This window comes from Poecilia reticulata, chromosome 9, assembly GCF_904066995.2.
Source record: "Poecilia reticulata chromosome 9, P_reticulata-male-v2, whole genome shotgun sequence".
Lineage (NCBI taxonomy): Eukaryota > Metazoa > Chordata > Actinopteri > Cyprinodontiformes > Poeciliidae > Poecilia > Poecilia reticulata.
In genome coordinates, this window is record NC_088838.1 from 12,082,388 (window position 1) to 12,109,397 (window position 27,010).

The window sequence follows — 27,010 nt, forward strand, 5'->3', positions numbered from 1 at the left end:
TTACCCCAACTTGTGTGAGCATAAATATGGCTTACAAGCTAATAAAGGAACCAGAAACATTTCAGGACATTTGATACGTGTGAAAATAAACTCAATAGGGTAATTAATACTTCTAAAATAAAAACAGATGAACGATTCCTTCAGATCAAGTTCAGAAGAGCATATGTTTTTATTTTTTTAATTTTATTTAATATATATACATGCAGAACCAGTCCACAGTAAACCCTTTTGCCAATGCGCAACGAAACTGACAGTGATTTCTCAATAGCGCTGTCTGGATGGGGAGATAAATTTAGACAGTTCTAAAGAAAACTGGATCAGGTGGTGACTGCCCACTTAAGCATCATACTGTTATCACTTCAGATCCAGGGGTTTCCTTCCCACGGTACCAAGGGCTTTCCATCTTCCACGCAGGGTAGCCAGCCCCCCACGCACTGTGGTGATCCACGGTGCGTGTGTGCAGCAGCAGGATAGCGGAACGCATCTCCTCCAAGCGCAGTGTATGACAAATAAACAAACGAAGCGCTGGTCTTGGTGAGTGGCAGCATGCGCAATGACTAACAACTCTGTTGTTGGAGCCTGGCAGTGCACAGAAATCTAGTCCGCATCATTCCCTGACAGCACTACGAAAGAGAGGGGAGACAGAGAGGCACGGCTGGATTCTCAGGTAGGCTCCACGGTCTCATCGAAACACTGTATTTTCATCCTATGAATTGCTTCTTTTTTTTCTTTTTTTTTTTGGCACCATAATTTGTTAAACATGTCAGCTGAATGAATACACCTCTTCATTCAGAAGAACAGCCAGGGAGAAGAACTGTGTATCACCTCTTAGGACGGAACATATTTCATTGCTTGTGTTAATTTAATGGGGTGTGTGTGTGTGTGGGGGGGGATCATTTGAGTAATAGATTTGTGAATGAGTGCGCTGTGTACTCTGTATGCATGTTGGGCGCCCCTGTTAAATCTGAGGCAGCAGCAGAGTAAATAAAATGAAAGCATCCTTACTCCCGTAGTGGTGGTGATGCTTATTGACTCCTTAATGGTTTGCAGAAGAAGTACTGTGATTTTAGACTAAGTTTATTCATAGCTGACAAGCTATGAACATTACTCATGGTGTAGTAGGTTATGTTTTAACTCCACCCTCAGCATTGTTCACAGCAAGTACAGAGTACCCCCTCCACCCCCTCCCAAACAAAACTGTACTTCCTTGTTGCAGATCTAACATAAGAAAGCAACACCGGTCAGATATTTTGGAGATTGAGTTGTTGCAGTCCCTGGGCGTTGCTGCAGAATTTCTTTTTTCTTTTCTTTTGAAGCGCATGCTGGGGCTTCATGTGACTGCAGCCTGGAAAGAGAAAACATCTTTGAAGCTTAAAAAAAAAAACATCTGCTGCGAGCAGGACAGCTCTAAACTCCAGCTGTGCCACTGGACAGGTGATTCTCTTGTTTACAGGTTGTGATCTGTTAGATTTGTAGATGTTTGCACAGCAGGGTCAGAGAGGTCCAGTGTAGATTATTGACACTGATTCCATAATGAAAATAAGGTAAAGGGGTGGGGGGGGGGAGGATGCAAGTCTGCCTCCTCCACCATCTCCAATGTATAGACCTGAAGTACAGGGATAAATTGGGGGAGGGGAGAAAAGACTGAATGAACAGTCGGAGACATATCTGCTGCTGCTGCCTTCTCTCACATGAGCAACCACGGTATGGTGAACGGCCGACACCCCTCTCCTCGTGTTTCTTTGTGTTTCTGCTAGGCTGTCGTCATTTTTCTTGGTAGAGGAAAGACTAGAGAACAAAAGAGAAACGTGGAACAAGTGAAAATCAGAGGCAGAGAGCTTCTTGGACACATGAGTATGTTTTGGGTAAAACATGAAAAAAGATGGAGGAATGTAGCAAGAACACCAGTGCACACCAACTGCATTATTTAAATCCGGATGCTGTCGTACCCATAATCCCATGTCTTCAGAATGTCTTCCTCTCTTTTCAACTGTGCCAGCTGCAGCTGTGACCTGCTCTGCTTTGGAGATGTTAAATTTGGTGCAGGTACCATGAAAACACAGAACACAAATGCACGCGCACACACACACGCACGCACACACACACACACACACACACGCACACACACAAAAAAGCATTTCATCACTCCGGCTGTCGTCTTTTGATTTTGCTGTTACCATGGCCACAGTTTGTAAAGGTGGGTGACTCTGTGTTCTTCAGCGGTCTTCACAGTCCATGTATGTCCACGTCACGTGTCACGCTTTACATTTCTGTAGGTTTTTAATGGCGAACTCGTTAAGACGAGAGATGCATCATTCTGCCATTTTTGTCAGAGCTTCAGAAGGGAGTGGCTTCGTTTTCAAATTGTAATCAGAGACGTGGATTAGGATCTATACACCGAGATCTTCTGACGTGCATTTGCTGTGTGATAGTTTGGTAAAAGCAGAGATAAATAATTGTTATGGGCTTTAAAACAAAATGTCAGCAACACTTGTCAGCTTTTTGCAGCGATTTCAAAATCTTACAGTTTACATTCAGAGTTAATTTTGCCCCCTTTTTTTTCTCTAAGCATTTTCTTTAAGCGTACAGCAGTCTCCAGACCAGACATATTTGCTATTTTCTTTTTGTTTTACATGCATAATGCCACAAGTGACTGAAAACTAATATATGAGATCACTCCGATTGCCTCGTATAATAAAGAGGTGACAGCATCATGATGTGGGCATGCTCTTGCTGAGCAGGGGCATGGAAAGTGGCCAGCAAGATCCTCGAACCTTTCTCTATTATTTCTAAAGCCCTAGAGTATTACATGAAGTATAAAGTCAGTCTTCCTCATCTTTCTTTTAAATCAAAAGCTGTGCCAAACAAAGCCTTTGCAATGCATTCTACGGTCTTTGGACCACAATACCGTTTCAACCTTTACCACTTACATGCACAAGAAAATACATTCAAGTATTGCACTGCACATCACTCTGATTGCACCATCTCTCTGTAGAAACATGGAAGTGGCAGCGTCATGCTGTGGGGATGCTCAGAGTTGACGGGGACAATCGCTTCCCCGTCGTTGTCCGCAGCTCTGTTTTACAGGGCTTCCCCTGTAAAAAAAAAACTCGCCGAATCCTCTCTGCCAATGCCAAACAACTTATTCTCCTATCAACTCTTTTTTTGTTTGTTTGTTTCATTTATTGGATGAAACAAATAAATGGCTGACGTTTGAAGAAACAAAACACACTGGCAATCTGGCAAACAATTCATTCACGCAGCAAACCGGAGCTTCAGTGAAAGGACCAGCAGTTTGACACCTTCTTTTCATCTGTTTGGTCACTCACTAGTGTGGGGTTGTATCCCATTTTTCCAGACAGCCAATGTGGTTGTGTTGCACAATGGAGTGGAAGTCAGATATGCAGGCACCCTTTTCCATCATCTCTGCTCTCACATTTTAGCGGTAGACTCTGATCAACTCTGTTCCGTGGACATCGACGTCTTAGAGAGTTCAAAACCCTAACAGCGTGGAGATTTGGGACTGTTTGCTTAAAATCTGTCTGCCTTGACATTGCTTCCAATGATGACATATAGCTTGTTTTTTCCTGTGAGGGAAATGCTGCCTCACACTGCCTCCACAAAAAGCTGCTTGGCAGAGGATTTGCCGTTTTTCATGGGTGCAACCCACATGCTCAACGTTGTTGCTCAACCCACAGATGCATTTTCCCTATAAATGTGGCACCATTTAAGAGGAAATGAACAGGTTTTTTTTAAATTTTTTATCTTATGACACTATTGACCTTTATCCATTAACAGCTAGAGAAGAAGAGGCCCAGAGACAAAAGGGCAAGACATTCATTAAATGGTCCAGGGTTCGGAACCGAACCTGAAATAACTTTATCGAGGCTCCACATTTGGTGCACCTGCTCATGGAGTTATGAGAGGCCCCAAGAAATGAAAATGGCTTTCAAACTTCGAAGATGTATGACCAAGAAGGATTGCTACAATGAAGAAAAACATCAATCAAAACCCAAATGTCCTTATTGGCAATGCGCCTCATCCTATTTTGCCCCAAAAGCTGTACCAAAGCTTTTCAAAAGTCTCTGGACCAGAGCAGTTGCCAACTGGGATGTGTTGAAAATGCCTCGGGGGAATTGTACCTGCTAGTTCATCTGCAGGCCTGGATGGAGAGTCGGATAACCCGCAGGTAAAAATGTGCCAGCAGAGAATTCCCAAACCATGTGGAGTATCTCTACTCGGCATGTTGCAGTTTACTGGGGACAGCCGCTGAGTGTCTTTACAAGCAGCCTTTCTGATTTAAAGCTTCTGTCTGGCGCTTGTTTCCCAGAGATGGGAAGGGATCATGGGAGGGAATTAAAGGAGCTTGACTGACCAATGCATCAGCAAAGCAGTTCTGAGTCCCACCTCTTGCCCCTCGGGGCGTACAAGAGTGAATCACCATCAGCCTTGCAAGATGAGACTGGCTGCAGGCTCTTACTGGAGTGCAGTTAATTCACTGCTCCATGTCCTATTGCTTTTTTTTTTTTTCAGACATGCTCGAGTTATAAAGAAAGGCTGCGACACAAGTACTTTGTGAATGACATAAAAACAGTCAAAGAAAATTAGAATCAGGGGCCATTTCATCTGAAAAATTCAAGGCAAACCCTTTTGATTGCAGAGTACAGGGTTTGACATGGGCTCACTGTGCATCGAATTGCGTCAGGAAAGAAAAACGCAGCACCTGGCCGTTGTGGGTCTGTTGATCAGAGCCAACATTTGTGGCCGGGTGGGTAGCAGCACGGTAGCTTGTTGGTCACTGGACGGTCTTTCCTATTTGCTCTCCAGCGAGGCAGGTCCTGGAGCCGTGCCTGCCTAGCGGATGTATCTGTGTGTATTTAAGCTCTACGGCTCTGTCACATTGTCGAGGTGAAGAGCCCTCACAGATGGTCCTGCAGATGGTTCCCGTCAACAGCATTGTGCGCACAAAACATTGATAATTTGTCAGCGCAAAGATCAAACAGACTACCGTACACACTGTAAAACGGAGTTTCTCAGTCTGCCGCGCTCTGTGACACACGCGCGCGCACACACACGCACACGCACACACACACCTCTTTTAACCCGAACCCGCTTTTCGGTGCAGAAGGCTTGTACTAATGCTTTAACGAGGGAACTTACTCAGAGCGAAGGGCCATGTGGTTGAGGGCTGTAAATAATTCAGAAATGCTGAGTGATGCGTTCTTTCTGCAGTGGAGGGCTTTGTGTGGTGCATTACTTTACAGTCTTGCTTAGCACTGAGGCACAGCGCGTTACCATGTTGGCGTCTCACCACTTTTTTTTAACGGATGGAGCTTTGCCATGTCATAGGAAGTGGGTGGTTTCCTCGTGTTTTTTTTGGCGCTTTCTACCCCGTCGCCTCCATCCCTCTCTCTGAGTGACTGATGTGTAAGCGTTAGACATCATAGGCTGAATCTGTGAAGTTAGCTCTAATGGCCACATTCCCATGACATTTACAGCGGCTATGTTCTTCTGCATGCCTCACAGAAGTTTTGTGACAGATTGTGATTTACATTTAATCTAACTTTTTTCCATATTTCTCCAGTATTTATAAAGGAAAGAAAAAAAAAGGGAATATTTCACTTCATATTTTGTGATTCTGTGCCAATTTTCAATACTAACATTCTTTTTTGTTGTGGCAGTTAATTACATTTTGAATTGCTGCATATGCCTATCCAACCACCAATGGCCTTAGGATCGCATCTCTGCTTTTTGCGGATGATGTGGTTCTGTTGGCTTCATCGGAACGTGACCTGCAACTCTCACTGGAGCGGTTCGCAGCCGAGTGTGAAGCGGCCGGGATGAGGCTCAGTGCCTCCAAATCCGAGGCCATGGTCTTGAGCCGGAAAAGGGTAGAGTGTCTTCTCCGGGTCAGGGGGGTCGTCCTGCCTCAAGTGGAGGAGTTTAAGTATCTGGGGATCTTGTTCACGAATGAGGGAAGAAGGGAGCGGAAGATCGACAGGCGGATTGGGGCAGCGTCTACTGTGAAGCGGGCGCTGTACCGGTCCGTCGTGGTGAAGAGAGAGCTGAGCCAAAAAGCAAAGCTCTCGATTTACCGGTCGATCTACGTTCCCACCCTCATCTATGGTCATGAGCTATGGGTCATGGCCGAAAGAACGAGAGCACGGGTACAAGCGGCCGAAATGGGCTTCCTCCGCAGGGTGGCTGGGCTCTCCCTTAGAGATAGGGTGAGAAGCTTGGTCATCCGGGAGGGACTCAGAGTAGAGCCGCTGCTCCTCCACGTCGAGAGGAGCCAGTTGAGGTGGCTCGGGCACCTGGTCAGGATGCCTCCTGGACGCCTCCCTGGTGAGGTGTTCCGGGCACGTCCCACCGGGAGGAGGCCTCGGGGAAGACCCAGGACACGCTGGAGGGACTATGTCTCTCGGCTGGCCTGGGAACGCTTTAGGATTCCCCCGGAGGAGCTGGAAGAAGTGGCTGGGGAGAGGGAAGTCTGGGCCTCCCTTCTGAAGCTGCTGCCCCCGCGACCCGACCCCGGATAAGCGGAAGAAAATGGATGGATGGATGGATTTTTTGTGATTCTGTGCGAATTTTCAATACTAACATTCTTTTTTGTTGTGGCAGTTAATTACATTTTGAATTGCTGCATATGCCTATCCAACCACCAATGCAATATAGGCAAATTATTGAGGACAAATAAATTGTTAATCATCATTATTTGAGTAATAAATAATCTCCCTCTGACATTTTACAATAGGAAGTGCTGTATCCTGGATTGGTGCATCATTAGTCTGTAGAAATTACTTAGATAATTTTCAAGTTTCAATTAAACACCCAGCTAACACAGAATGCAGGTTTTCATTAAAAGGAAAATGAGTTCCCCATTTTAGCTGTCATTAATCATTGTCTCATGGCTGATCAGGATGTGTGACCTATAGTGCCTACTTATTCAATTCTTTTGTACATTACGAACAATTTAATATTAGTTTGCCATGTTTTATTAATATACCATATAATGTCTACTTCCACGCTTTATTACCAAAAGAGCTAAAGTATTTCACAACAAAACATCGCCTTTTAATGGCTTGTAGACATATTGCAAGTGTCATTGCTTTTTGTTAGGTAAATAAAGATGTATTATGATCTAATTTGTAAGAGAGCAAATATAGTACATAATGTTACACAGAGCAGTGCAAGTCTTGTAGTAACTAATCTTTAAGCAGTACAGTAACACTGTACATAACCTTTACTCTTGCAGAACTAAGAAGCTGCTTATGTGTTTCTAGGTTGTTGTTTTCTCTTCTAACGAGGAAAAGACGGCGTTTTTATGCAATGAAACCGTAATGTTCACCGCAATTTGAAAAATCTGTTGCAGCACCCAGAATGTTGAATCACATAAAGTAGATATGCTGTGTTGACATGAATAAAAATCCTGGCATCAGTTTAACATCAGAAAACGAGTCGGAAGAAACTGCTGACGCGAACCTGCAGGGACCATGGGTTTGCCAATTACGAGTGCTGCTGATGAATAATTGGGTTTTTCTGCTACAGTGGAGCTTTAAAGTGACTTCAATTATACATAAAGTTTTACACCAGTGCATCAAGATACCAGTGTAGTTCTGGAAAAAGTGAGATTAAAGTGAAACCAATCATTTGACATGAATGTTATTCAGTTTTCATTACGCTGTTGCAGAAACATCGTTGGTGGACGGTGAATTTGTGCTCTACTGTCGTTATTGTCAAACCAGTTGGATGGTGAGCACTTTTTGCTCTTGGGCTCACCTGAGTAAAAAGTGAGATGTAACAAGAACAAAAAAAAGTGGGAAAAAAATGCATTTGCCTAAGCCTTGAATGCAAACAGCCACATGTGATTTTTTTGTTTTGATTTAGGTTCTCCAAGATCATTTTTGACTTTGCCACCATTTGATATACTGATAAGATTGTGCAAAGAGAAACTGGTTCTGAGATGGAAAACATGGGCATTGTTTTCCATGCTCATGGAAAACAATGGGCATGGAGTTCCCTGTACTCCGGTACAGGGAACAGTACCGGAGTAAATAGTCAACAACATCATTTAAAACATGGATGGCAAACACAGTTTGCTCCTCCAGCTTCAGATTATTTCTCCAACTGTTGTCTTTTTATGGCCTTCATTTCACGTTTTCCTCAAACATCTTTTAAGTAAATTGCTATTTCTAAGAGCATTTATTATTTATTGATAACATGAATGCATCCAAGCAGAACTCTTTGTTTTAGACAAATGTCAGTAGAAAAGAGATGACGTCCCATCCCCCTTAAAGCTCTCTGTCCATAATGATCCATGTCAGATCAATCCATCTCTTCCCTGCTTCATCGGTGTCACCCTGCCTGATTCTTTCAGATCTCTTTTACTTCAGCAATGTCTCAAAATCATTACTTTTCCTCTTGAGAAACAGGGAAGGATAATTCTACTCTAAAATGTTAAGCTGTCACCATTTCCATTCTGTTTCACTAATGAGTCATATATGTGCCACTGAGCGCCATATGACAAAATCTGTCTGTGCATGCACCCAATAAGGCATAAAGAGGCAGAGCTTCACTTCACCAATCTGTCACAGATTGAATGGCACTCCTGCAGGACATCCACATGAAGGAGCCATGGATATAGAAACAGTAACTATCAGTTCTGCACCCCAAACATGCGACTATAAGGATGTTTAGTCGGAAGCGCTTTTCCTCAGATCAGATAGACGATAGAGCAAACAGAGAGTGTTCTTCTTGGTCAACATGCAAAACATAACGTGTGAAAACTACCTCTGCAAATTATCCTCATGGTGACTCATGGTGGTGACAGCGTCATGCGGTGGGGATGCTTTTTCTTCAGCAGGAACAGAGAGGCTTGACAAGGGCCGAGATGAATGGAGCTCAATACCGAACAGACCTGTAAGAAAACTTTTTAGATGCTTCAGGACTTTAAAATTTGTGTTCACAGCTTCTATCTTCCTTTCTGACTGAAAGTCACTTTTTGCAGGAACAGACAAAACTTTCTTTCTGTGGATGCACAAAAGTGTAATTGCAGAGAAATAAAGTACGGAGCTCAGGTGGCTGAATACAAATGCATGCTCCACTTTTCAGAGTTTTTCATCTACTAATCCCTTTCCTTATCAACTATTTGCTCCCTGGGTACTGGTCCGTCTCATCTACTCCCAATAAAATGCATTAAAGTTTGTGGTTGTATATAATCTGGAGAGGTTTTGGGTTTTGAAAGGCACTGTGAATGTTGTAGTAGTTAGATCAGTTAATTTTTGGTACCTGAAAACATGACTTAACAGGTTTTTAGGTGGCTTAAAAAAAATCCTAAGAAGAATCAAACACCACGCTGCCATGGTGTGTATTTTGGGTTTGTTGCACGAGGTTTCATTGACCATTTTCCAAAACAGACATGTCTGAAAGCATCATAAAAAAAACACTGTCATATTTCTTGAAAAAAAAAAAAGGAAAAACAGGAAAATATCCGCTGCTCTCCAGAGAGGAATCCACCAACAGACGACTGAGTCATCTGCTACAGGCGGAAAATACGTACAAGATGACTATTAAACTAAGTCAGGATCACGGATGACGCAGTTTAGCTGCATTTATGGTCTTGGTAGCTCAGGCGACGGAGTCTGATGGCTGCAGTGATGTCATACCTGGAGAATAACGAGGCCCAATATGACAGCACAGTCAATTATAATTGGTTTTAAACCAGTGCACCCTAAGCAGTACCTTCCCTCAATTGAAGCATTACAATTGATAATGATAGCTCTTTGGGGGTGTTACAAACATTCAGAGACTTCAAACTGTCCCCTGCAAGCCAACGGGAACAGAAAGTCCACTTATCTAATGCGGAAACATCGACGATCCAAAAGAGAGCTCAAGCTAAGTTCACCTTAACTCTAAAGCGAGTCTCCCATCTGTCTTTCCCTAATTCGATCACAGTAGACCAAAGTGGGATAATTCATTTTGGCAGAAGAAGAAGAAGGGCCACTCTTGAGAGTCTTTAGTGTACTACAATATGGTCAGAATAATGTGTCATCTGTCAAGACAGTGCTGTAAAAAATTATGAAGAGACTCAGTGAGTTACAGAGCGCACAGAAGAGGATACAAACAGCTAACTGTAGCTCGGAAGTAGGCAGATTTTAAAAAATAAGCAAAATTAAGCTTGACAAAATGGTATAAGCAGATGTGAAAGAAGACTAAGAAAAACAAGACCAGACTGGACATAAAAGACTAAAACAGACCACAGAAACTAAGGACCATAATGTGAAGATAACCGGAACTTCACAAAATTTACTACCGGTGCCTCAATCAATAAACAAATGATAAAATCCAAAGTCAATGAAACCCAGATGATTCCTGTTTTACTGTTGACTATGCAGCAGTAGCAGCATCAGATGGAAAAGCCCCCACCCAGTGTCTATTGATAGCACATCTAATTAGCTGCTTATCTGCGGGCCCCAGAGGCTGGCAGACAGATTACAAATCAAAAGGTATGTTGCTTTGCATTATGTTAGATAATACAGACAGCTTTAGGAGAGAGACGTTGGCACAACTTCTGTTTTTTCCCCCCCTCTTGCATTTTCTCCTGGGTTCAATTTTGGAGTTTATTGCCTTGTAAAACTTAGGGAAACAGAAATCAATAGACATTTTTTTCCCTTTCCCACCATTACATATTCTCTTGCTGTTGCTGTTTCGGTCTTTGCCAGTATGCAGTATGTCTTATCAAAAAACAAAATTGTTTATATTTTTTGCTGATTGTCTCTAATTACAGGGTAAAAAATATATACTCAGGGTGCTCAAATATGTGCGTACATCACCACTGACGTTAGGTCGAACCTCTATTGCGGAGAAACAAAACATCTTTAATTGACCTCGACAAGCTACTACAATGCTAGATGTACATTTGACGGCCCTCTTTTTCAAAAGTGGTAGAAATTATTAAAGTTGGTTGGTTAGCACATAAATCATCCTCCACAAATGTTCAAAACGATGGAGCTATTTATCATCTCAGCAGTTTAAAGCCTCCCTGCTGTATGATGTGTGTTTGGAACCATTGTCTTGTTAAAATATCCAAGTTTTGTTTTGGGCAACACTGTATTTGACAACTTCTGTTGTCATGAAGTGTCATTCTGTAAATAATGACACTTTTAATGCAAACTTGACCATCGTAATGGACTTTTAATGCAACTTTGCATTAAAGGTGTCATTATTTACCGAATGACATGGCAACAGAAGTCATTCATGAAGACTTCTTCATGTTCACGGCAGGTGTTGTGTCATGTTTATGACACTGTCATGTCAGTCTTATGCACACCCTTTCAAATAAAGTGTTACCAATGTTTTGTCCTTATTTCGACAATCTAGCTGTTGGTTTGAGGTGATTTCTGCTCTCTGTCCACTTTGTACAATGCACCTCTACAAATGGCAGCAGAGTAGCCCCTTAGCATGATGCCGCCTCCACCATGCTTGACAGCTTTTAGGTTTTTTTTCATTTGCAATCTTTTTATTACTCATCACATACTTCTCATGACCGGGGCCAAATTAAGGAGCATTTTTCTTGTGTCTTAGATTAAAGATTTTCTCGGAAGGCATTTGCTGTAACCCATGTGGACGGCCACAGATTTCAGTAGACCTTCAAAGTGTCACCCTCTTGTTCAGTGTTGTTGTTTAACCCAACTTACCTTGAACACAGACACTGCATCTTCCAGTTTAGCAACAGTTTGAATCCCAGGGATTTCTGTGCCGCTCTTAAACATCCTGACTAATTACACTACACTTAATAGTGACAGTTCGAGTCAGATGTCAAATAGTTGGCAGTATGTGTAGTGTGTTTGAAAGCATGTTTCAGTGCTGAGAAAACAGCTACTTAATGCACAATCTACCTTTTCACATGTTGAACGTGGCCAAGCAGCCGTTCACAACCATGTCAAATTGATTTACACCACAATGAAAGGTTGTCTTCAATGCAACATTAAAAGCCCGAGTGTATGCAAACTTTTAAACAACACTGTATTAAGAACAGCCTCCATACCTAAAGAAATCAATACTTTTTTTCTGTACCCAAGGCCCAACAGAGGTTTTGACTTCATCATGTTGATCTTGTTGGAGTTTACTGGTCCTCTTTGAGTGTCAGTATTTCCCCTCAGGGCTCTGTCAGACTGCAGCCTCCCGCTGCACACTGTCTGCCAGAGACTTCAGGCAGGCCTTGCACGAGGGCCACTTGCGCACATGCAGCAGACCTGCCATATTTTCTGTTGATGTCTTCATATCATCCTCACTCCACCGCTCTGAGATTGAATTACAGTGCTGGCGTATCAAATGCACAGGCCACTCACTGTCTCCCACTGTAATCATCATCACTCTGCCCAGCCGGGCTTTGCAGCTTAAATCAAAGCGTCACCTTTTCTAAATTTTAGCTTAAATATTCCACCAATAATTTCGTCATTATGGGTGTCCAAAAATCCTCTATCTCCAGCGCTAATGCTCAATCCCAGATCCATATTTCTCATAGAAAAAAAAAAAAAGAATTAAATTACAGGAGCTAATAAATATAGCTGTCAGCAACAGAGCAACTGTATAACAGTGAAATTGAGTTACTCCTACTGTGTCTCTTTCTGTCATAAGTGTGGACTTGCAGACTGGAAGCAATTCTTGGTGTTTCAATTATAGCTGCTCAATTAACTGGCCATACCATGCTAATTTGCTCAACCTTATCTCCACAGTCCTTACCCAATGCAAATAAATTTGAAAGACTTACACCACCATCTCCTGTATTCTTTTTCCTTCTCTGGTTACTAATGCATCATTGAAAGCGCTGCTCTTTTCACTGCATGCACAGTAGTCTGCCTCTGTCGCAACTACCTGAACCAAGCATACATGTAAGCATACTTTGAGCTTGCTGGAAGTAGCAAGTCCAAGATAACCAGCTTCTGGGTTTGTAGCTCTCCCCCCCCCCCCCCCCCCCCCCACCCCATCTCCCCTCCGTGTTTTGGCTCAAGATCTGTATTTCTGAGGAATTAATTTGTTTAAACCAGCTTGGCAGGATGAGATGGTACTAATTAGACAGTGAATTTGGCAGTGGAATTGGGCATGTGCTCCCACTGAAAGCTGCAATGTCTCTCGTTCTTCATGTGCAAATTTACAGACAACAAGCAGACTTTTTTTTTCCCCCTGAAAGCAGCACTTGATTTGAAGTTTTTTTGTTGTTGTTGATTTCAGTAGTTATCTGCTGTGGTCGTCATGTGCTGCCTTTTATGACTCCATCGCCGTTGCCTCTGGAGCGCTGACATTGAGTAAAAAGGGCTGTTTTTATGAGAAAGCATTGAGACGATAGTTAACCAAAAACTAAAAAAAGAATAAAAGAATAAAAAGGTCTTGAGGAGAGTATTGTTTTAATTTCAAATAGTCGTTTTACATCTTCTTCATGAGATCAGTTCTGAATGCAGAACCCATTTATCTTTTTTCACCCCCTCCTCTCTGCAGTCGAGCAGCATGACCGACACAGTAATGAGCGGCGGTTCGGGTCGCTGGGTGTCCAACGACCGGCAGAGGAGCATGCGTCCGAGGTGATCCTACTTTTCACAATATTTACGCCTCTGTGCATCCTCTGAGTGGCCACATCATGTTTAACCGTGTCATGCTTTGTTTCACCTGCATCTGTTTCTGCCGTGTGGTGTGTGGCACAGTGATAAAGAGCAGTAAGTAGTCCGGTTTTTCTATGTGCATTGCACGTTTCCATTGTGTGTGTGTGTGTGCTTTTATAAAGCAGCTATTTTTAAATATTTCCTGTCAGGGATTGATTTATAAATAGAGCACCCTCTACGCTTACTGAAACTCCTGGTCAAGATGCGTTACATTATAGAATAAATTATCCTTTTATGGAAGTTTTGTCTTAATAAAAGCTAAAGTATATTCAGTGAGCAAAATCTCCACAATAAGATAATTAGTTGTTGAAAAATCAACTAATTTACATTTTGAAGTTTGTCAGTCTGTCTCACAGCGTATAGCATTACGAATCTGGGACTTTATAACAAAGTGGTAAACTATGTATGTTTATGTCCAGAGTTGAGTTTGATTAATTTCATTTCTTCATTTATTACATTTTGTTTTGTCTTGACTCTTTATGTGCGTTTCTTGTGCTTTTATATCTGTTCCTAGACCTTTGTAATTCCCTTTGTGTGAAACTCGACTGTATGAAAAGGCTTCTATTCAAAAGGTTTAATTGATTGTGATTGTAATTCATGTTTTTGTTTCATTTATCTTACATTATGGTAATTCCATTTATACCTGTGTCAGTAAATCTTTAGATTATGCTCTGATTGTCCAACATGCATCTGCTGGGCTTCTGTCCTGCTCTTCTAGGTCACACCTTTACCGATTGCTTCTCAGCTCCACGGAGCATTCAGGGTCTGAGTTTGAATTTTAGAGTGCTGCATTATGATGCAGCATTGTATATTCCCAAATTTTGTCCAAGGTCAAGTCACCACCTTGACCCTGCTCAGCATCTGGTCTGTTGTTGCCCTCAAAGCGTTATAGCCTGTGGGCTCACTGGACTTCAAGAAGCAGCTGAGAAATCATCTGCTTTGACAGGCATTTGGGTAGCACTGTATCTTTTATTTTATTTTAGCTTTTTAGTTTAATTTTAAGTTTATTTTCATTTCTATATTTGTGTCATTTCAGCTATTTTGCTATAAAGCATAATGTCGGGGGGGGGGGGGGTTATCTTGAAAGGCTTATTGTAAATAAATGTTTTCATTTTACTTTCATTACATTGTTCATATTCCCTTGGGTATAAATAATAATAAATAATAACTAAGAGGTCAATCAGTGACCCATTTCTCTTAACCACTTGTCAAAATGGGAAAGACCACGGAACATGTCGCACCACTAAGACAAGTGTGTGTGGTAATATTCAGATTCAAGGAGGTGTTTCCAAGAAAATAGTAAACCATCTTGAGAACTTGGTCAAAGTGTTCCCTGTATGTATGCTCCAAAACTGTGAAGTGTTACAGGAGGAGACTCTATGCTGTACTTTTACTAAAAGAGGATATTAACAACAGTTATTTAAGTTAACCAATGGGGGATTTTCCCCACTCAAGAAGTGTACTGGCATTATAGGTTTGATTTCAAAAACTATTTCAGTGTGAGTTTCTGTTCAGGGTTTTTATACACCAATACCAGAGGTGTGTGTAAGTGTGGAGGTTGCTTTGAAAAATGTGTGATTTGAACTGTAAAAACCTTAAGCTGAAGTAAACTTTAGATTTTTATGTGGCTAATAGGGGGAATTGGACGATGCAGTCTGGCTCTGGTCCTGGTCCAGACCTAACAGATGAGGAGAAGGAGATTATAAACAACGTGATTGCCCGCGCTGAGAAAATGGAGGCCATGGAGCAGGAGAGAATTGGGTGAGAATTGCCAAAACATGCATTTAGCGTTTTTCTTTTTTGTGCTTGTGTTTTTCTTTTAGTTGGGTGCAAAGTTGAATAAAGCCTCAAAATGAGACGAACGAGTCGCATAATTGTAAACCCGGAATAATTACCAGCGGCATTGTGAGTCAGACTTAGCTGTGTTGATGCTGCAGGCGCCTGATAAACCGCCTGGATGACATGAAGAAGACGGTGTGTGGGGATGGTGTTTCTCGCTGCCTGCTGTGTGGGGAGCAGCTGGGCTCACCTGGGGTCAGCTCTGTCGTGTGTGAGGACTGCAAAAAGGTAGCAATTGTAAAAACATAACTGAACCATCAGCTCCTCTCCTGAAATGTTCCGAAGATGAAAAAAAATTGCCTAAGCTTTGCAGTCTTTAAAAATGCATTCTTAGCGTCCAGTGAGCCTACAGGCTGTAACCTGAAAAACAAACAAAACAAACAGAGTAGCTGTCATCAATGTTCCCTTCTTATGTGCAGAACATGTGCACAAAATGTGGCACTCAGTGTGGCAGTCGAACTCGCCCTGTGTGGCTGTGCAAGATCTGCAGAGAACAGCGAGAGGTGAGAGCTGGTCGACAGAAAATAACAAACCAAAAAAAAAAAGAAACACACTGTTGGGAGTCCAATGATGCATTGATTATTTTCCCCTGAGTTTTAACAACAAGGTCTCCTCAGGTATGGAAGAGGTCCGGCGCCTGGTTCTTCAAAGGCTTTCCGAAGCAGTTCCTGCCGTCGCCCATGCCGCTGTCTAAACCGAAGGAAATGGCTCCTCATGAGGCAGCAGAGCCTCAGAAACCGACAGTGTCTGAGCCCAGGGAGGCAGCAGCTCAACCCAAACCACCAGGTACAAGTCCCTTCAGGGAGCACCTTGATTATCAAAAGATCACTTATGAGAAATGCGGGTTTTTTAAAATCTTTTAGGTTCCCATCAGAGTCAAGGTTCAGCCTCTGAGGAGCAAGTTTCAGGCAAGTGTTTTCTTCTTTTTGTGATACTTATATAAGGCTCATATACATGCATACTTATATAGGGATAACTTTACATGTTATCTCTATTTACATAAAAAAGCAAAGACCTCTTATCACCATCTGGCTAAAATGCTCAGATTCTGCTTAAGTCCCCACCTATGAAAGAGTCATCGTCGGCTCTGATTGATCGACTGATTGGTCAAATGTTGTGGCACTGCTTATTTTATGTTGGAGTGTGAGGAATTATCAAACAGAGAGATAAAATACAAATAATCTTCATAGTCAGAGAGTTTTTAGAAACCTCTGATGAGTAATCCATGACTTTCTGTTTCCATGGGGCTTAAACCTGCTGTGGCACAGAAGTCCATCTGTTCTACAGACACAAGGTTGGATTAGGTCTTATATTTATCTTGCCACCACACATTGGCAAGTGGGTTCAATAGGAGAGAAAAATCTCTAAAAATTGTAGTTTTTCCTTAAATAGCCTAAAGAAAACCTATGGGGTTTTCTTTAGGCTTTCTTTTGCTTACGCTGTTAAGCAAAGAGAGCATGAGAAATTGAACTGGGACTGTACAATGTATTCACAACAGGGGCGTCAACAATTTTATTATTTTCGACTTTGGTAAAAAAAAAATAAAAGAATAAAAAATTCTTCTTCCTCTGCTAAGTCCTCCGGTTAAAATATGAGCTTTCCTAGATTTTTCAGTATATGCTTATGCTGCTGGAGAGAATATTAAACTGATGGAAAATGTTGTGATTGTGCCACATTTGCACAGAATATTTGTCATTATCCTGGTGTTGGGCTGGAAACTGAAGTGAGGTCACCCTCATAATATAACAACTATTATTTGGCAGCTGGAAATCCCCCTTTTTCTACCTGTTTGACTTTACTGAACACACTGTTATTGTATTACAGCTCTTTTTTTTTAAAGAATGGTCTGACCTTTCTGAGTCGCATAGATTTTGAACTAAATATCAGAAAATGTAGTTAGGATTCAATAAAAAACAATGTAGTTCTCCAGTCTAGCACTCAGTGGAAAGTTGTGCATTAAAAACCAACTTCAGTTTCATAATCCACCTGCTCTCTCAAGACAAAATGTCTCACAATACTTAAAATGTGCACAACAATATCCACTCCCACATAACTGCACATGCAAATAAGGAATATAAAACTCAAACTTGTGAGGGCGTCAGAAACTTGCTCTGAAGTTTGATTCCCTGGGCGATGAGCCATATCGCCCCCATCAAAAACCACCTGCCACCACTTCTAGATCTTCAGTTTCCTCAAACAGATGTGTCATTTTGCAATTGTAATGAACTTCAAGGTGACTGAAATGCAGCATTGTGTTAAACTAAACAACAACATATAGTGTTAAAAAGTGAAATGAAAGTATGCTTGCTGGGTTTCACTCAAAAAGGTAAAAAAAAAAAAAAAAAAAAGAAAACGGCTGCACAGCTTGCCACTTTTATTTTAAGATGTGCTGAGTCATTGCCAGATCTCATACATTCTGAGAGAAAACACACACACACACACACACGCACACACACACACACCCCCACGCACGCGCACACACGCACACACACATACACACACACGTACAGAGGCACAAGCGAAGTATTTCTCTGATGCTGCCTGAAACAGAGAAATTTGTTTAAACAATATTATTGTACACGACCTGTTTAAACCCGTAACCTATAATGTTAAGTGCCTATCAACCAAAATAAATCACCAATCCAATTTCCTAACAACAGCATCCTCAGTGCATTACAAACCAAAAGAGACCAACACAAGGGGTCACGCCTTTTTTTATTATCGAGTTTCAAATGGCACATGTTTCTTTTTGCTTTCTTTAATGCACCATCTCTATAGTGCAGTTGGTTCTACCATTTCACCCCATCTCACAGTGCTCTGTTTCCAATAGTCCAACCTTTTTTCTGATTCCCAAAGGTGGCAGGGCCACCCACTGTTGATGTCGACAGGGATGAAGTCTTTCAATTAGCCGGTCAGGAGTTGCATGCTGGGATATGGAGCAAGCCTCCGTGTGATGCTGCCCTTACGGGTCAAACAGCTTAATTTCAGTCTCAGTGGGATCTACCTGTGTTGTGTGATATACAGCAGAAAGAAGAGGGATTGTCTCGCAGGCTGCTTGCTGCCCCTGTGTGTTGTTGTGTATGTAGGTCATCCCCTTTGCAACGTAAACCCTGCGGCATTGAAATCTCCGGGAAGACGTGGCAGTTTTACAGATTGCGCTGCAGCACAGGGATGAGGTGGGGTGATTTTGCATTTTTGGGAGTCTTTCTGTTTTCACTTTTACACACTTACTTCTAGGTGCGCAGATGCAGGCCCGCGCTGGTTACCCACCTGTGGCCCCCAAACCAGCTATGCGTATGGCTGCAGGGGGGGTTGCCCCTGAAGAGGCAGGTCAGGTAACTCCGGTAATGATGAAGAAGATGGTTCCGGTGCACAGCTCCAGGGTGCAACCTGCTGCTTCAGCCGCAATGTCCCAGCAGGGTGAGGAACAAAGTGTTTATCTATAGAGTTGCAAGAGAATGTATTTCTTAGAATTTGTTCTGCATTTTGTTGTGTAATACCCAAAGAGAAAAATGTTTTAAATTGTGATTATATGTGAGCGATTGACAAAACTCTCCCAATTGGCAGGGGATTAAGTTGAGGAGAATCTCAAAGTAGGGTTAGGTTATTACAATATTTGCAAACCTTTTGAATGTATAACTGTGAACCTACCAAGACTTGGTCATCTACCTAAACTGACAAGAGAGGCAATAAAAGCTTTATTAGGAGAAGCAGACAAAAGACCCATGTGGCTACAGCTGCTGAACCCATAAATCTGCTCTTCATAGAAGAACAGCAAGACGAAAAGTGATTGTTGAAAGCAAGTTATATGAAGTCTTTCTGACGTACAAGCCAACTGTTGCAGGAAACTAACGCTGCACATTACCCTGAATATAGTATCTTTGGGATATACGTAGGGCTGCACAATATTGCTGAAAAATCTATCACGACATCAGGGTTTTGTATCAGTCAATATCAATAATTGTTGATAACATTTTTTTTATTTAAATATGCAAAATACTGGAAAGCTGGTGAAGTAGCCTCTTCTGTTTTATCAACAGTTTCCTTTCAAGCTGTTCTACTCGTTTTCCACACTGCTGTCTTTTATTTTTAAGCAGTTATAAGCCACGGTGGCTCAACAGGCTGTTGCTCGGTAACCAAAGAGCGAATGAGTTAGTTGATGCCACGAACAAGAGAGGCTAAGCAGCTAAAGCCTTTCCTCTGCGTACGTAAATCCCCCCAGAATGCTGTCTGTATGGGCGGTGACATGAAATTAAAGCTTAATCACAATATTTTGTGGTATTATTATGACAACAATAAAGGTGACAATAATAGCTATTTATCACTTTTTTTGGTAACTGAGTAATCACAGCCCCACAAACAGAGACAGTCTTAGGACTCCAGGCACACAGAGAAGTGTGATTTATATCACTGGAATGTGTACAATAACTGCATTTAATCATATTTTCAAATGTATTGACTTTTATTGATACACCATTATTAAACAAATAAACAAAACAAATAGCAAAAATAACAATCCTGACAATAAAACATCATTAATTGGATTTTATTGTGACAATGACAAATTAAAATCTTATCATGAGAAGAAATTTATCACGATAAATAATACATGATATGATAAATGCCCACCTTTAGCTTTCCAGTTCTCAATTGGAGTTCAGAAAAATGACTAAGCATTCTTTCAGATGTGCTTTCTGTTGATATTGATCACCTGTCTATGACTATATACATTGTTATTGATTTGCTATTGAGCAGAGAGGCATACGCCGAGCCCTAGCATCACGCTATGGGGACAGCATTGACAGGGAAGCTGGTAGGAACTGATGCGGAGACGGTTTGACTTGAATTCAGGGCAAACCTGAAGTTTGTGTTTGTAACCTGCCAAACTGTGGGGGTTTTGAATACTTTTGCAACGTGCCAGTCGCTGACTTGCTTTAGCTGTGGTGTCATTTCCCTTAATAGGTCCTGTAGCAGGAGATGTAGGTGGTTACGCCTCGGAGCAGAGAGCACCTCCTGCTGCTGTAAGAGAGGACAGGAGGCAGCCGGCTGCCTACAGCGCGCCCCCTCCACGACAACAGCCTCCCCCGGCTGATGATGATGAGGAGGCCAATGACTACGACTCTGATGAAGCCAGTGAGTGCACCATCTGCGCCTCGTTTTGTACAGCGTGGTGGCAGATGTGTTCAGTTTAGGTTCATTTTCTGTACAGATGACATGTGGGCTTTGCTACAGGTGAATAGGAAATGGTTTTATTTATTTTTTTTTTTATTTTTTTACTGTAGCTATAAAGAAGATGTCGTGTGCTGATCTTCTTTTGCTGGCATTATTTCCCTGTTCATTGTGAACATCTGTCTTTAAATAATACATCTGCTTTTCCTCCTAGTGAACAAATGGGAAATCCCAACACAATATGTCGTCACGAAATCAAAGAACTAAAGCCAAGGAGAATAATAACAACAACTAAATCAGCAATGATTCATAAATTATTCAGATATTTTCCATAAGCTCTATTTTAAGGAAAGAGAACGTTGCTAAGCCATCAATGGTTTTAGCCCGAAGCCATGAAAAGACTCCATTCTCTCTCTCAGGGGAGTTCTGTTTAATTTATTTTTATTTAGGTCCAGGTCTTTGGAACTGTGCAAATAATTTTGAATTCAACAGGGCTATCGGGTTATAAATCCCCTGGAGGTGGATCCTTTCCCTGGTGTAAAGAGGGAAGATGGCAGAAATAGCAATATTTTTATGGACCTAATCTCTGAGGAGACGGGATGGTTTGAATAGTTGGGTCCCGGGGTAATGACAGTTTTCTGCAGTTCTCGTAAATATTGGACATAGAAATGTTTTGGTTAAAAAAGCTCAATAAAAGTAATACACATGATTTGGAGTAACAAAAAGATGAATTTGCTGGTATTACATCAATCTAATATGCTCATTTCTCACAGTTACGTTCTTTTCTAACAGAGTTTTAACAAATATATTACTAAAAAGTTAGTTAATCACGTTGGGTTTTTGCCTGAGTCTTCGATGAGTCGGTCACTTGGTACCAACAATATCATTTGGATCACTATTAAATTTTGTCCAAACAAAGTGGTACACATGGCACACATTACTGTGAAGAACATGGATGATTTCTGTTATTTTCTTGTAAAAAATAAACTGGGCTTTGTACAGTTCTTCGAAGCCTGAAAACAAGGACATATGATGACTTAATATGATGGCAAACAAAGATCAGAATTATAATACTCAGCAATGCACACTTTCTTTTAATATAAAAGCATTTTTTAAAAACTCACTAATGTTTACCATACTCACTCTGTTGTGGATATAGTAAACAATGCAGTACGTTTAAACGCTTAAGAGTTTAAATTCTTAAATGTGAATTTAAGCATTTTTCCACACTTAACATCTGACACGAGCCACCTTAAGTCCTGCAGAGTTGCAACCAGATAACACAAGCTTGATTCCCTCCTCCAAGTCTCCAGCTCTCTGACAAGAAATAAAAACTCCTCCAAATAAAACCTGTGTGGGCAGCATAGGAATCTCTTATACGGCTATATACCCTTTTTTTTTTTCTTTTCCCACTGCGAATCATCTTCTATAGGGGGTGGAGAAAACCCTGTGACTTATCAGCAATTATAAAGTGAAGATTAAAACTGGGTTAGATTTTTTTTTCGTCTTTATTGGTTTATCTTCCCCTTTAATCCAACAGATGAAACCTGTTATTTACACAGGAATGTCCATATTTATACTTTTAATCACTTGTGTGCAGACTTGCCGTCTCCTTCTTGTTTGATGCTATGTGCAGTCTGGGTCTCTTTCAGCAACTCTGGGCTCTCTTGAGTTTGGCCTCCTCTACGATCAGGAAAGCAACAGCCTCCAATGTAGCATCCTCAAAGCAAAGGTAACGTTGGCCTCGTTCTCATGCACAAAGGGACAATTTCAGTCAAGTGGTTTATGCTGAAAAGCTCCTGAATGGCACTTTAGCTTAATTGCTCTCTACGATTTGTGATCTGGTGAGCGTAATGCTTCGTTTCTCCTCAGGGCCTGAAGCCCATGGACTCCAATGGGCTCGCAGATCCTTATGTGAAGCTTCATCTGCTTCCTGGGGCTAGTAAGGTAAACGCATCAACTCGAGGCTTTCCTAGACATTCAAGGGCCCTATAAATCCTGGGAAGTCTGGAAAAGTCTGGAATTTGATTGAAGTATTCTCTTCCGACCCTTCCACTTTTGTACAAGTATCTACAGTTTAGCATTAAGCTTTTAAAGTTTTAAACAACTGGTCATTTAAGTAGAGAAATATAGAATTTTATCGAGAAAAGTCCTGTTTTTCTTTTAAAATTTAGAACCTTAATTTCCTGTTGTTCCTTAATTACACTAAATAAGGGCGGATTTTAGACCTTTTTGCTCTGACAGGACCTATCTATGGTAGCTCAAGCCTGACACCTTGTGGTGGTTTGCGTGTAACAAAACTAAACCTGCAATCTAGATAATCGCTTCGAGAAAGTGTTAATTGCTTTTCTCAATCTACCTGCCATCCGTCAGTCCAACAAGCTACGTACGAAGACCCTGAGAAACACCCGCAACCCCATGTGGAATGAAACGCTCACCTACCACGGCCTGACCGACGAAGACATGCAACGTAAAACCCTCAGGTGAATTTCTGCTCCCACACAGACTCACTTGGACCAGGCGAACAGCAACCTTCTGCGTTAATTTACACGCTTCATCGATTTTTCCAGGCTCTCTGTCTGCGATGAAGACAAGTTTGGGCACAATGAGTTTATTGGCGAGACCCGGGTAGCGCTGAAGAAGCTGAAGTTGAATCAGAAGAAGAACTTCAACGTCTGCCTAGAGAGGGTTGTGCCTGTGAGTTGAACCAAATCTTAAAAGGAAAAAAAAGCTAACGATTTCCTCTGCTTGTTTGAATCTTTTATCTGGCCTGTCATGATCTTGTTTTTCGACACAGACGAAGAGAACTGCGACTGCCGGAGGAGCAAGAGGGATTGCGCTCTATGAAGATGAGGCAAGGATTGTTCCGAAGCATGTCTAAACGTGACCGAATCCCTCAGGAGTTTATACAGATGTTAATATTCAGTCCTGCTCAACTATGTTCCCCCCACGTCTCCCATGCTGTGTCTCAGCCAGGGAAGGAGGGCACGGATGCAGAGGAGCGAGGTCGTATTCTGATGTCCCTCATGTACAGCACCCAGCTGAATCGCCTCATCGTGGGGGTTGTACGTTGCGTTCACTTGGCTGCCATGGATGCTAATGGATACTCTGATCCATATGTCAAAATGTAGGTTGAGGCGGTGAAAAAAAATATATGTATATATATTTCTGCACTCTAATTAAATGACTCCAGTAAAGGTATAAATTACTTTGTACACTATGTGTGTAATTTGCAGATGCCTGAAACCTGACATGGGGAAAAAGGGCAAGTGCAAAACACAAATCAAGAAGAGGACTTTAAACCCAGAGTTTAACGAGGTTAGAAAGCAAGAAAATTAAACGATCTTTTTCATCAAGTGAGTCAATTCATGCCCGTTTGTAAAATCTAAAGAACTTTTTTTTTTTTTTTTTTTTTTTACGTCTGGATGGTATTTTAGGAATTCAGCTTCGACATCAAACACAGTGAACTGGCCAAGAAGACATTAGACATCTCTGTGTGGGATTATGACATTGGGAAGTCCAACGATTACATAGGTGAATATCTGATCTACCTTGAGGGAAAAGCATTCCTACCCACCTGAATTTCTGTACATTTTTCCTTGTTACAACCACCAGCTTTAACTGTGGCTTTTCCCAGTTTTTGCAAATCTCTATTAAGTGTTCTGCACTGATACTCGGCATTTAGCTTCATTTTCCTTGTATGTCACAAGTACGCACTCCTTTGTCTCAGACTCCTTCACACAGTAAAATCCAAATGTTAAGGAAAAGGTTGAGGGATATGAACACTTTTGCAATGCTCTACACATCACTGCTGTGGTGCAGTAAAAGCTGTAATTCCTCACCTGCCTCTCCTCTCTAACAGGCGGCTGTCAGCTGGGCATCACCGCCAAAGGGGAGAGGCTGAAGCACTGGTACGAGTGTTTGAAGAACAAGGACAAGAGGATCGAGCGCTGGCACACCTTACTGAACGAGAACCACGTCGTCAGCGATTAACCATACATACAGCATGGGCTCGCACCTAATCAGTTTGCATTCATGTCTTGTTGCACTTTTACAAATGTAGTTTTATTTTTTTTTGTTGTTGTTTTGTTTCCATATAGATTTTAATATAAGCAAACACGCAGGCACTGTTTCTTCCTTCTCCCGTATAATCCCCTATTTTTATAGTAGCAGTTTGGTCACCGATACACAATTTGCTTCTGGCACAAATCACGTTGTGTAAATGAATCCGAAGTTTCAGTAACGCGACCCAAAGGAACTGTTATGAAAAAATGCTGCAACAACAACAACATAAAAAAGGCCTTCAGAAATGCTTTGTAGTGGCACATTCTTCATTGAAGTAAATGGAGCGTGAATTGCACTGGAACAGATCGGGAAAAGCAATATGTTATGGCATCAAAACCATCGCCTAAGCCCGCGAAGGTTTTCAAACAAGGCCCACAACTCAAATTCATGATGTAATTGCCATGTGAAACATATAGAGCTCTATAAGCATGCCAGGCCACAGCTGCACCTTAAAATAACTCGGCTGTATGGACATATTGTATATTTCCACAAAGAAATGTTTACATAATGATACATTGCTCAGGATAGGATAGACATCTGATACAACAGATGATTCATACGTGAGTGAACCATGAGCTAGAAAAATCTGTAATGAGTTACTGTTAATTTGTGGTTTTAAAAAAAAATATATATATATATTCTAGCACACTTATATAGTTTGACAGGAGTTTTTCTGTAGTGTTATTCAAGACGTGTGTGCTATTTTACGTTTGTAGGGCGTAATAACTATGTGTTAAGAGAAACCGGGGAAAGCGATCCAAGATTTTGATCTTTCATTTAGTTTCTTTGGGGGGAAAAAAAAAAAAAAGAAGAGAAAACGAATAGAATCATGTCCTGCTACCTCTGCTCGTTCAAAGCTCGCGGTTCACTCTGACGCCTCAGAGGGTTTTTTTACTGCACTGTTTACATTGAATACACACGATCAAGTCTGCTACATGTTTACAGAAGAGAGAAGACGGAGCAAGTCATGTCTAAAGTATGTGCAGTCTATACCTGCATGCACTGTGCTTGTGACTCTCATGTGCCTGGGGCATTCTTAGCCCGCTTTTACCCCGAACATGCCCCCCTCCTCCCTGTCTCGCTCTCTTCCACACCCTGATTATCCCAAGGCTTAAGTGAGTGTTTGTTCACTAATTAAAGCAAATCAAGGAAAGCACACCTTACACAGTGGAATGACCTCTATTTATACAGTAAATTGTCTGCAAGTTATTCCAGTGTGACAGCAAAGACAAAAAAAAGAAAAATTCTATGCATGGAAATGTCTTGTGATTCAAGATGTAAATATATATATAGATAGATCACTATCTGTCTATATATACATTTACACTTTGTTATAAATAACTGCTATTGTACCTTCATTAATGTTTACAGTTTTCACCATGACATTCCTACTGATGTGGAGGCCATACGCTGCATGACTATGATTACTATGGTTCAATCTGGATGAACCGGTTCGCGAGTACACACAGGATTGACAGAAAGTCAACTGAGCACGTCGACATAAGATGTCTGCGAGTAGCAGATTGATCTTAGCGTTTAACCGAGAGATCTTGTACATGCGCATTCGAAGCTTACCAGTGTCTTGTTTTCTCAGTAAAGAGCAATGCCCACATGTGGCAATGACCTAGTTCTACACTGTGCTACATCAACAACTGTGATCATGATGAGGTGATCATCAATCGCTTGTAAAAACAAAATCGACAAAAAAAAAAAACAACAAATAAAAGGCTTCTCTCTGAGCTAAAGTTATAGCCGCCTCCTACCTGATTCTGACAGTTCTGTGGAATGTTCCTCAATCTCTGTATTTGTACATAGATAGTGCATGAAGTTGAAATCTGTATGTTTGCTAATAACTTTGCATGGAAAGGTTTTGCAGAAAGTTTACACAGACAAATAAAACCTTAAGAAAATGTATATATGTTCTTTTTCTGATTATTATTATTATTTGCATCTATTCTCTGCAAAGAATAGATGCATCAATTCGCAGCAGTTACTGTAATATAATTATGGTTGTACGTTAAAAAGATTACTTGGATGCTACATAAGTAAATACATTTTCATCCCAGTTGGTGTGGCCAAATTATGAAGCAGTTATCGTCAATGTAATGCATAACGTTTCAGTGAGTGTTGTAACAACACCGTTTTATTTGCCATCTTACATATTTAGAGTTTCCATCTAGTTGAGTTCATTCCAAACTCACAGCAATGCAATCTTAGCGTCCTGATACAATTTTGGTCCCCATTTAACTTAAAAGCAAATCAGGTTACGCTGTGTCCCA

At 41.4% G+C, this 27,010-nt stretch overlaps 1 protein-coding gene and 1 long non-coding RNA gene across 6 annotated transcripts; one reads left to right on the top strand and one right to left on the bottom strand.

The window, feature by feature from the left end:
• The first annotated feature begins 369 nt into the window (after window positions 1-369).
• Window positions 370-25,800, top strand: LOC103470558 (rabphilin-3A). 5 transcript variants are annotated; one of them, XM_008419098.3, is made up of 20 exons: window positions 571-667; window positions 1,317-1,434; window positions 13,498-13,580; window positions 13,701-13,712; window positions 15,294-15,419; window positions 15,596-15,725; window positions 15,917-16,000; window positions 16,115-16,283; window positions 16,361-16,405; window positions 18,735-18,917; window positions 20,460-20,630; window positions 22,319-22,398; window positions 22,539-22,613; window positions 23,040-23,149; window positions 23,237-23,363; window positions 23,464-23,520; window positions 23,639-23,793; window positions 23,903-23,984; window positions 24,104-24,200; window positions 24,529-25,800. In XM_008419098.3, the coding sequence occupies exons 3-20, from the start codon at window positions 13,507-13,509 to the stop codon at window positions 24,657-24,659; spliced, it is 1,908 nt and encodes a 635-aa protein (XP_008417320.2). In that variant the 5' UTR covers window positions 571-667; window positions 1,317-1,434; window positions 13,498-13,506; the 3' UTR covers window positions 24,660-25,800. The 5 variants fall into 5 exon arrangements, with proteins under 5 accessions (XP_081466676.1, XP_008417319.2, XP_008417321.2 ...); XM_008419097.3 differs by lacking the exon at window positions 1,317-1,434 and having other exon boundaries at window positions 371-667; XM_081610550.1 differs by lacking the exons at window positions 1,317-1,434; window positions 16,361-16,405 and having other exon boundaries at window positions 370-667.
• Window positions 659-3,755, bottom strand: LOC103470557 (uncharacterized). The gene is made up of 3 exons (XR_534503.3): window positions 1,950-3,755; window positions 1,692-1,788; window positions 659-1,345 (listed from the first exon to the last, which is right to left on the bottom strand). It is a non-coding gene; the product is annotated as an uncharacterized LOC103470557 (long non-coding RNA).
• Window positions 25,801-27,010: the final 1,210 nt, after the last annotated feature.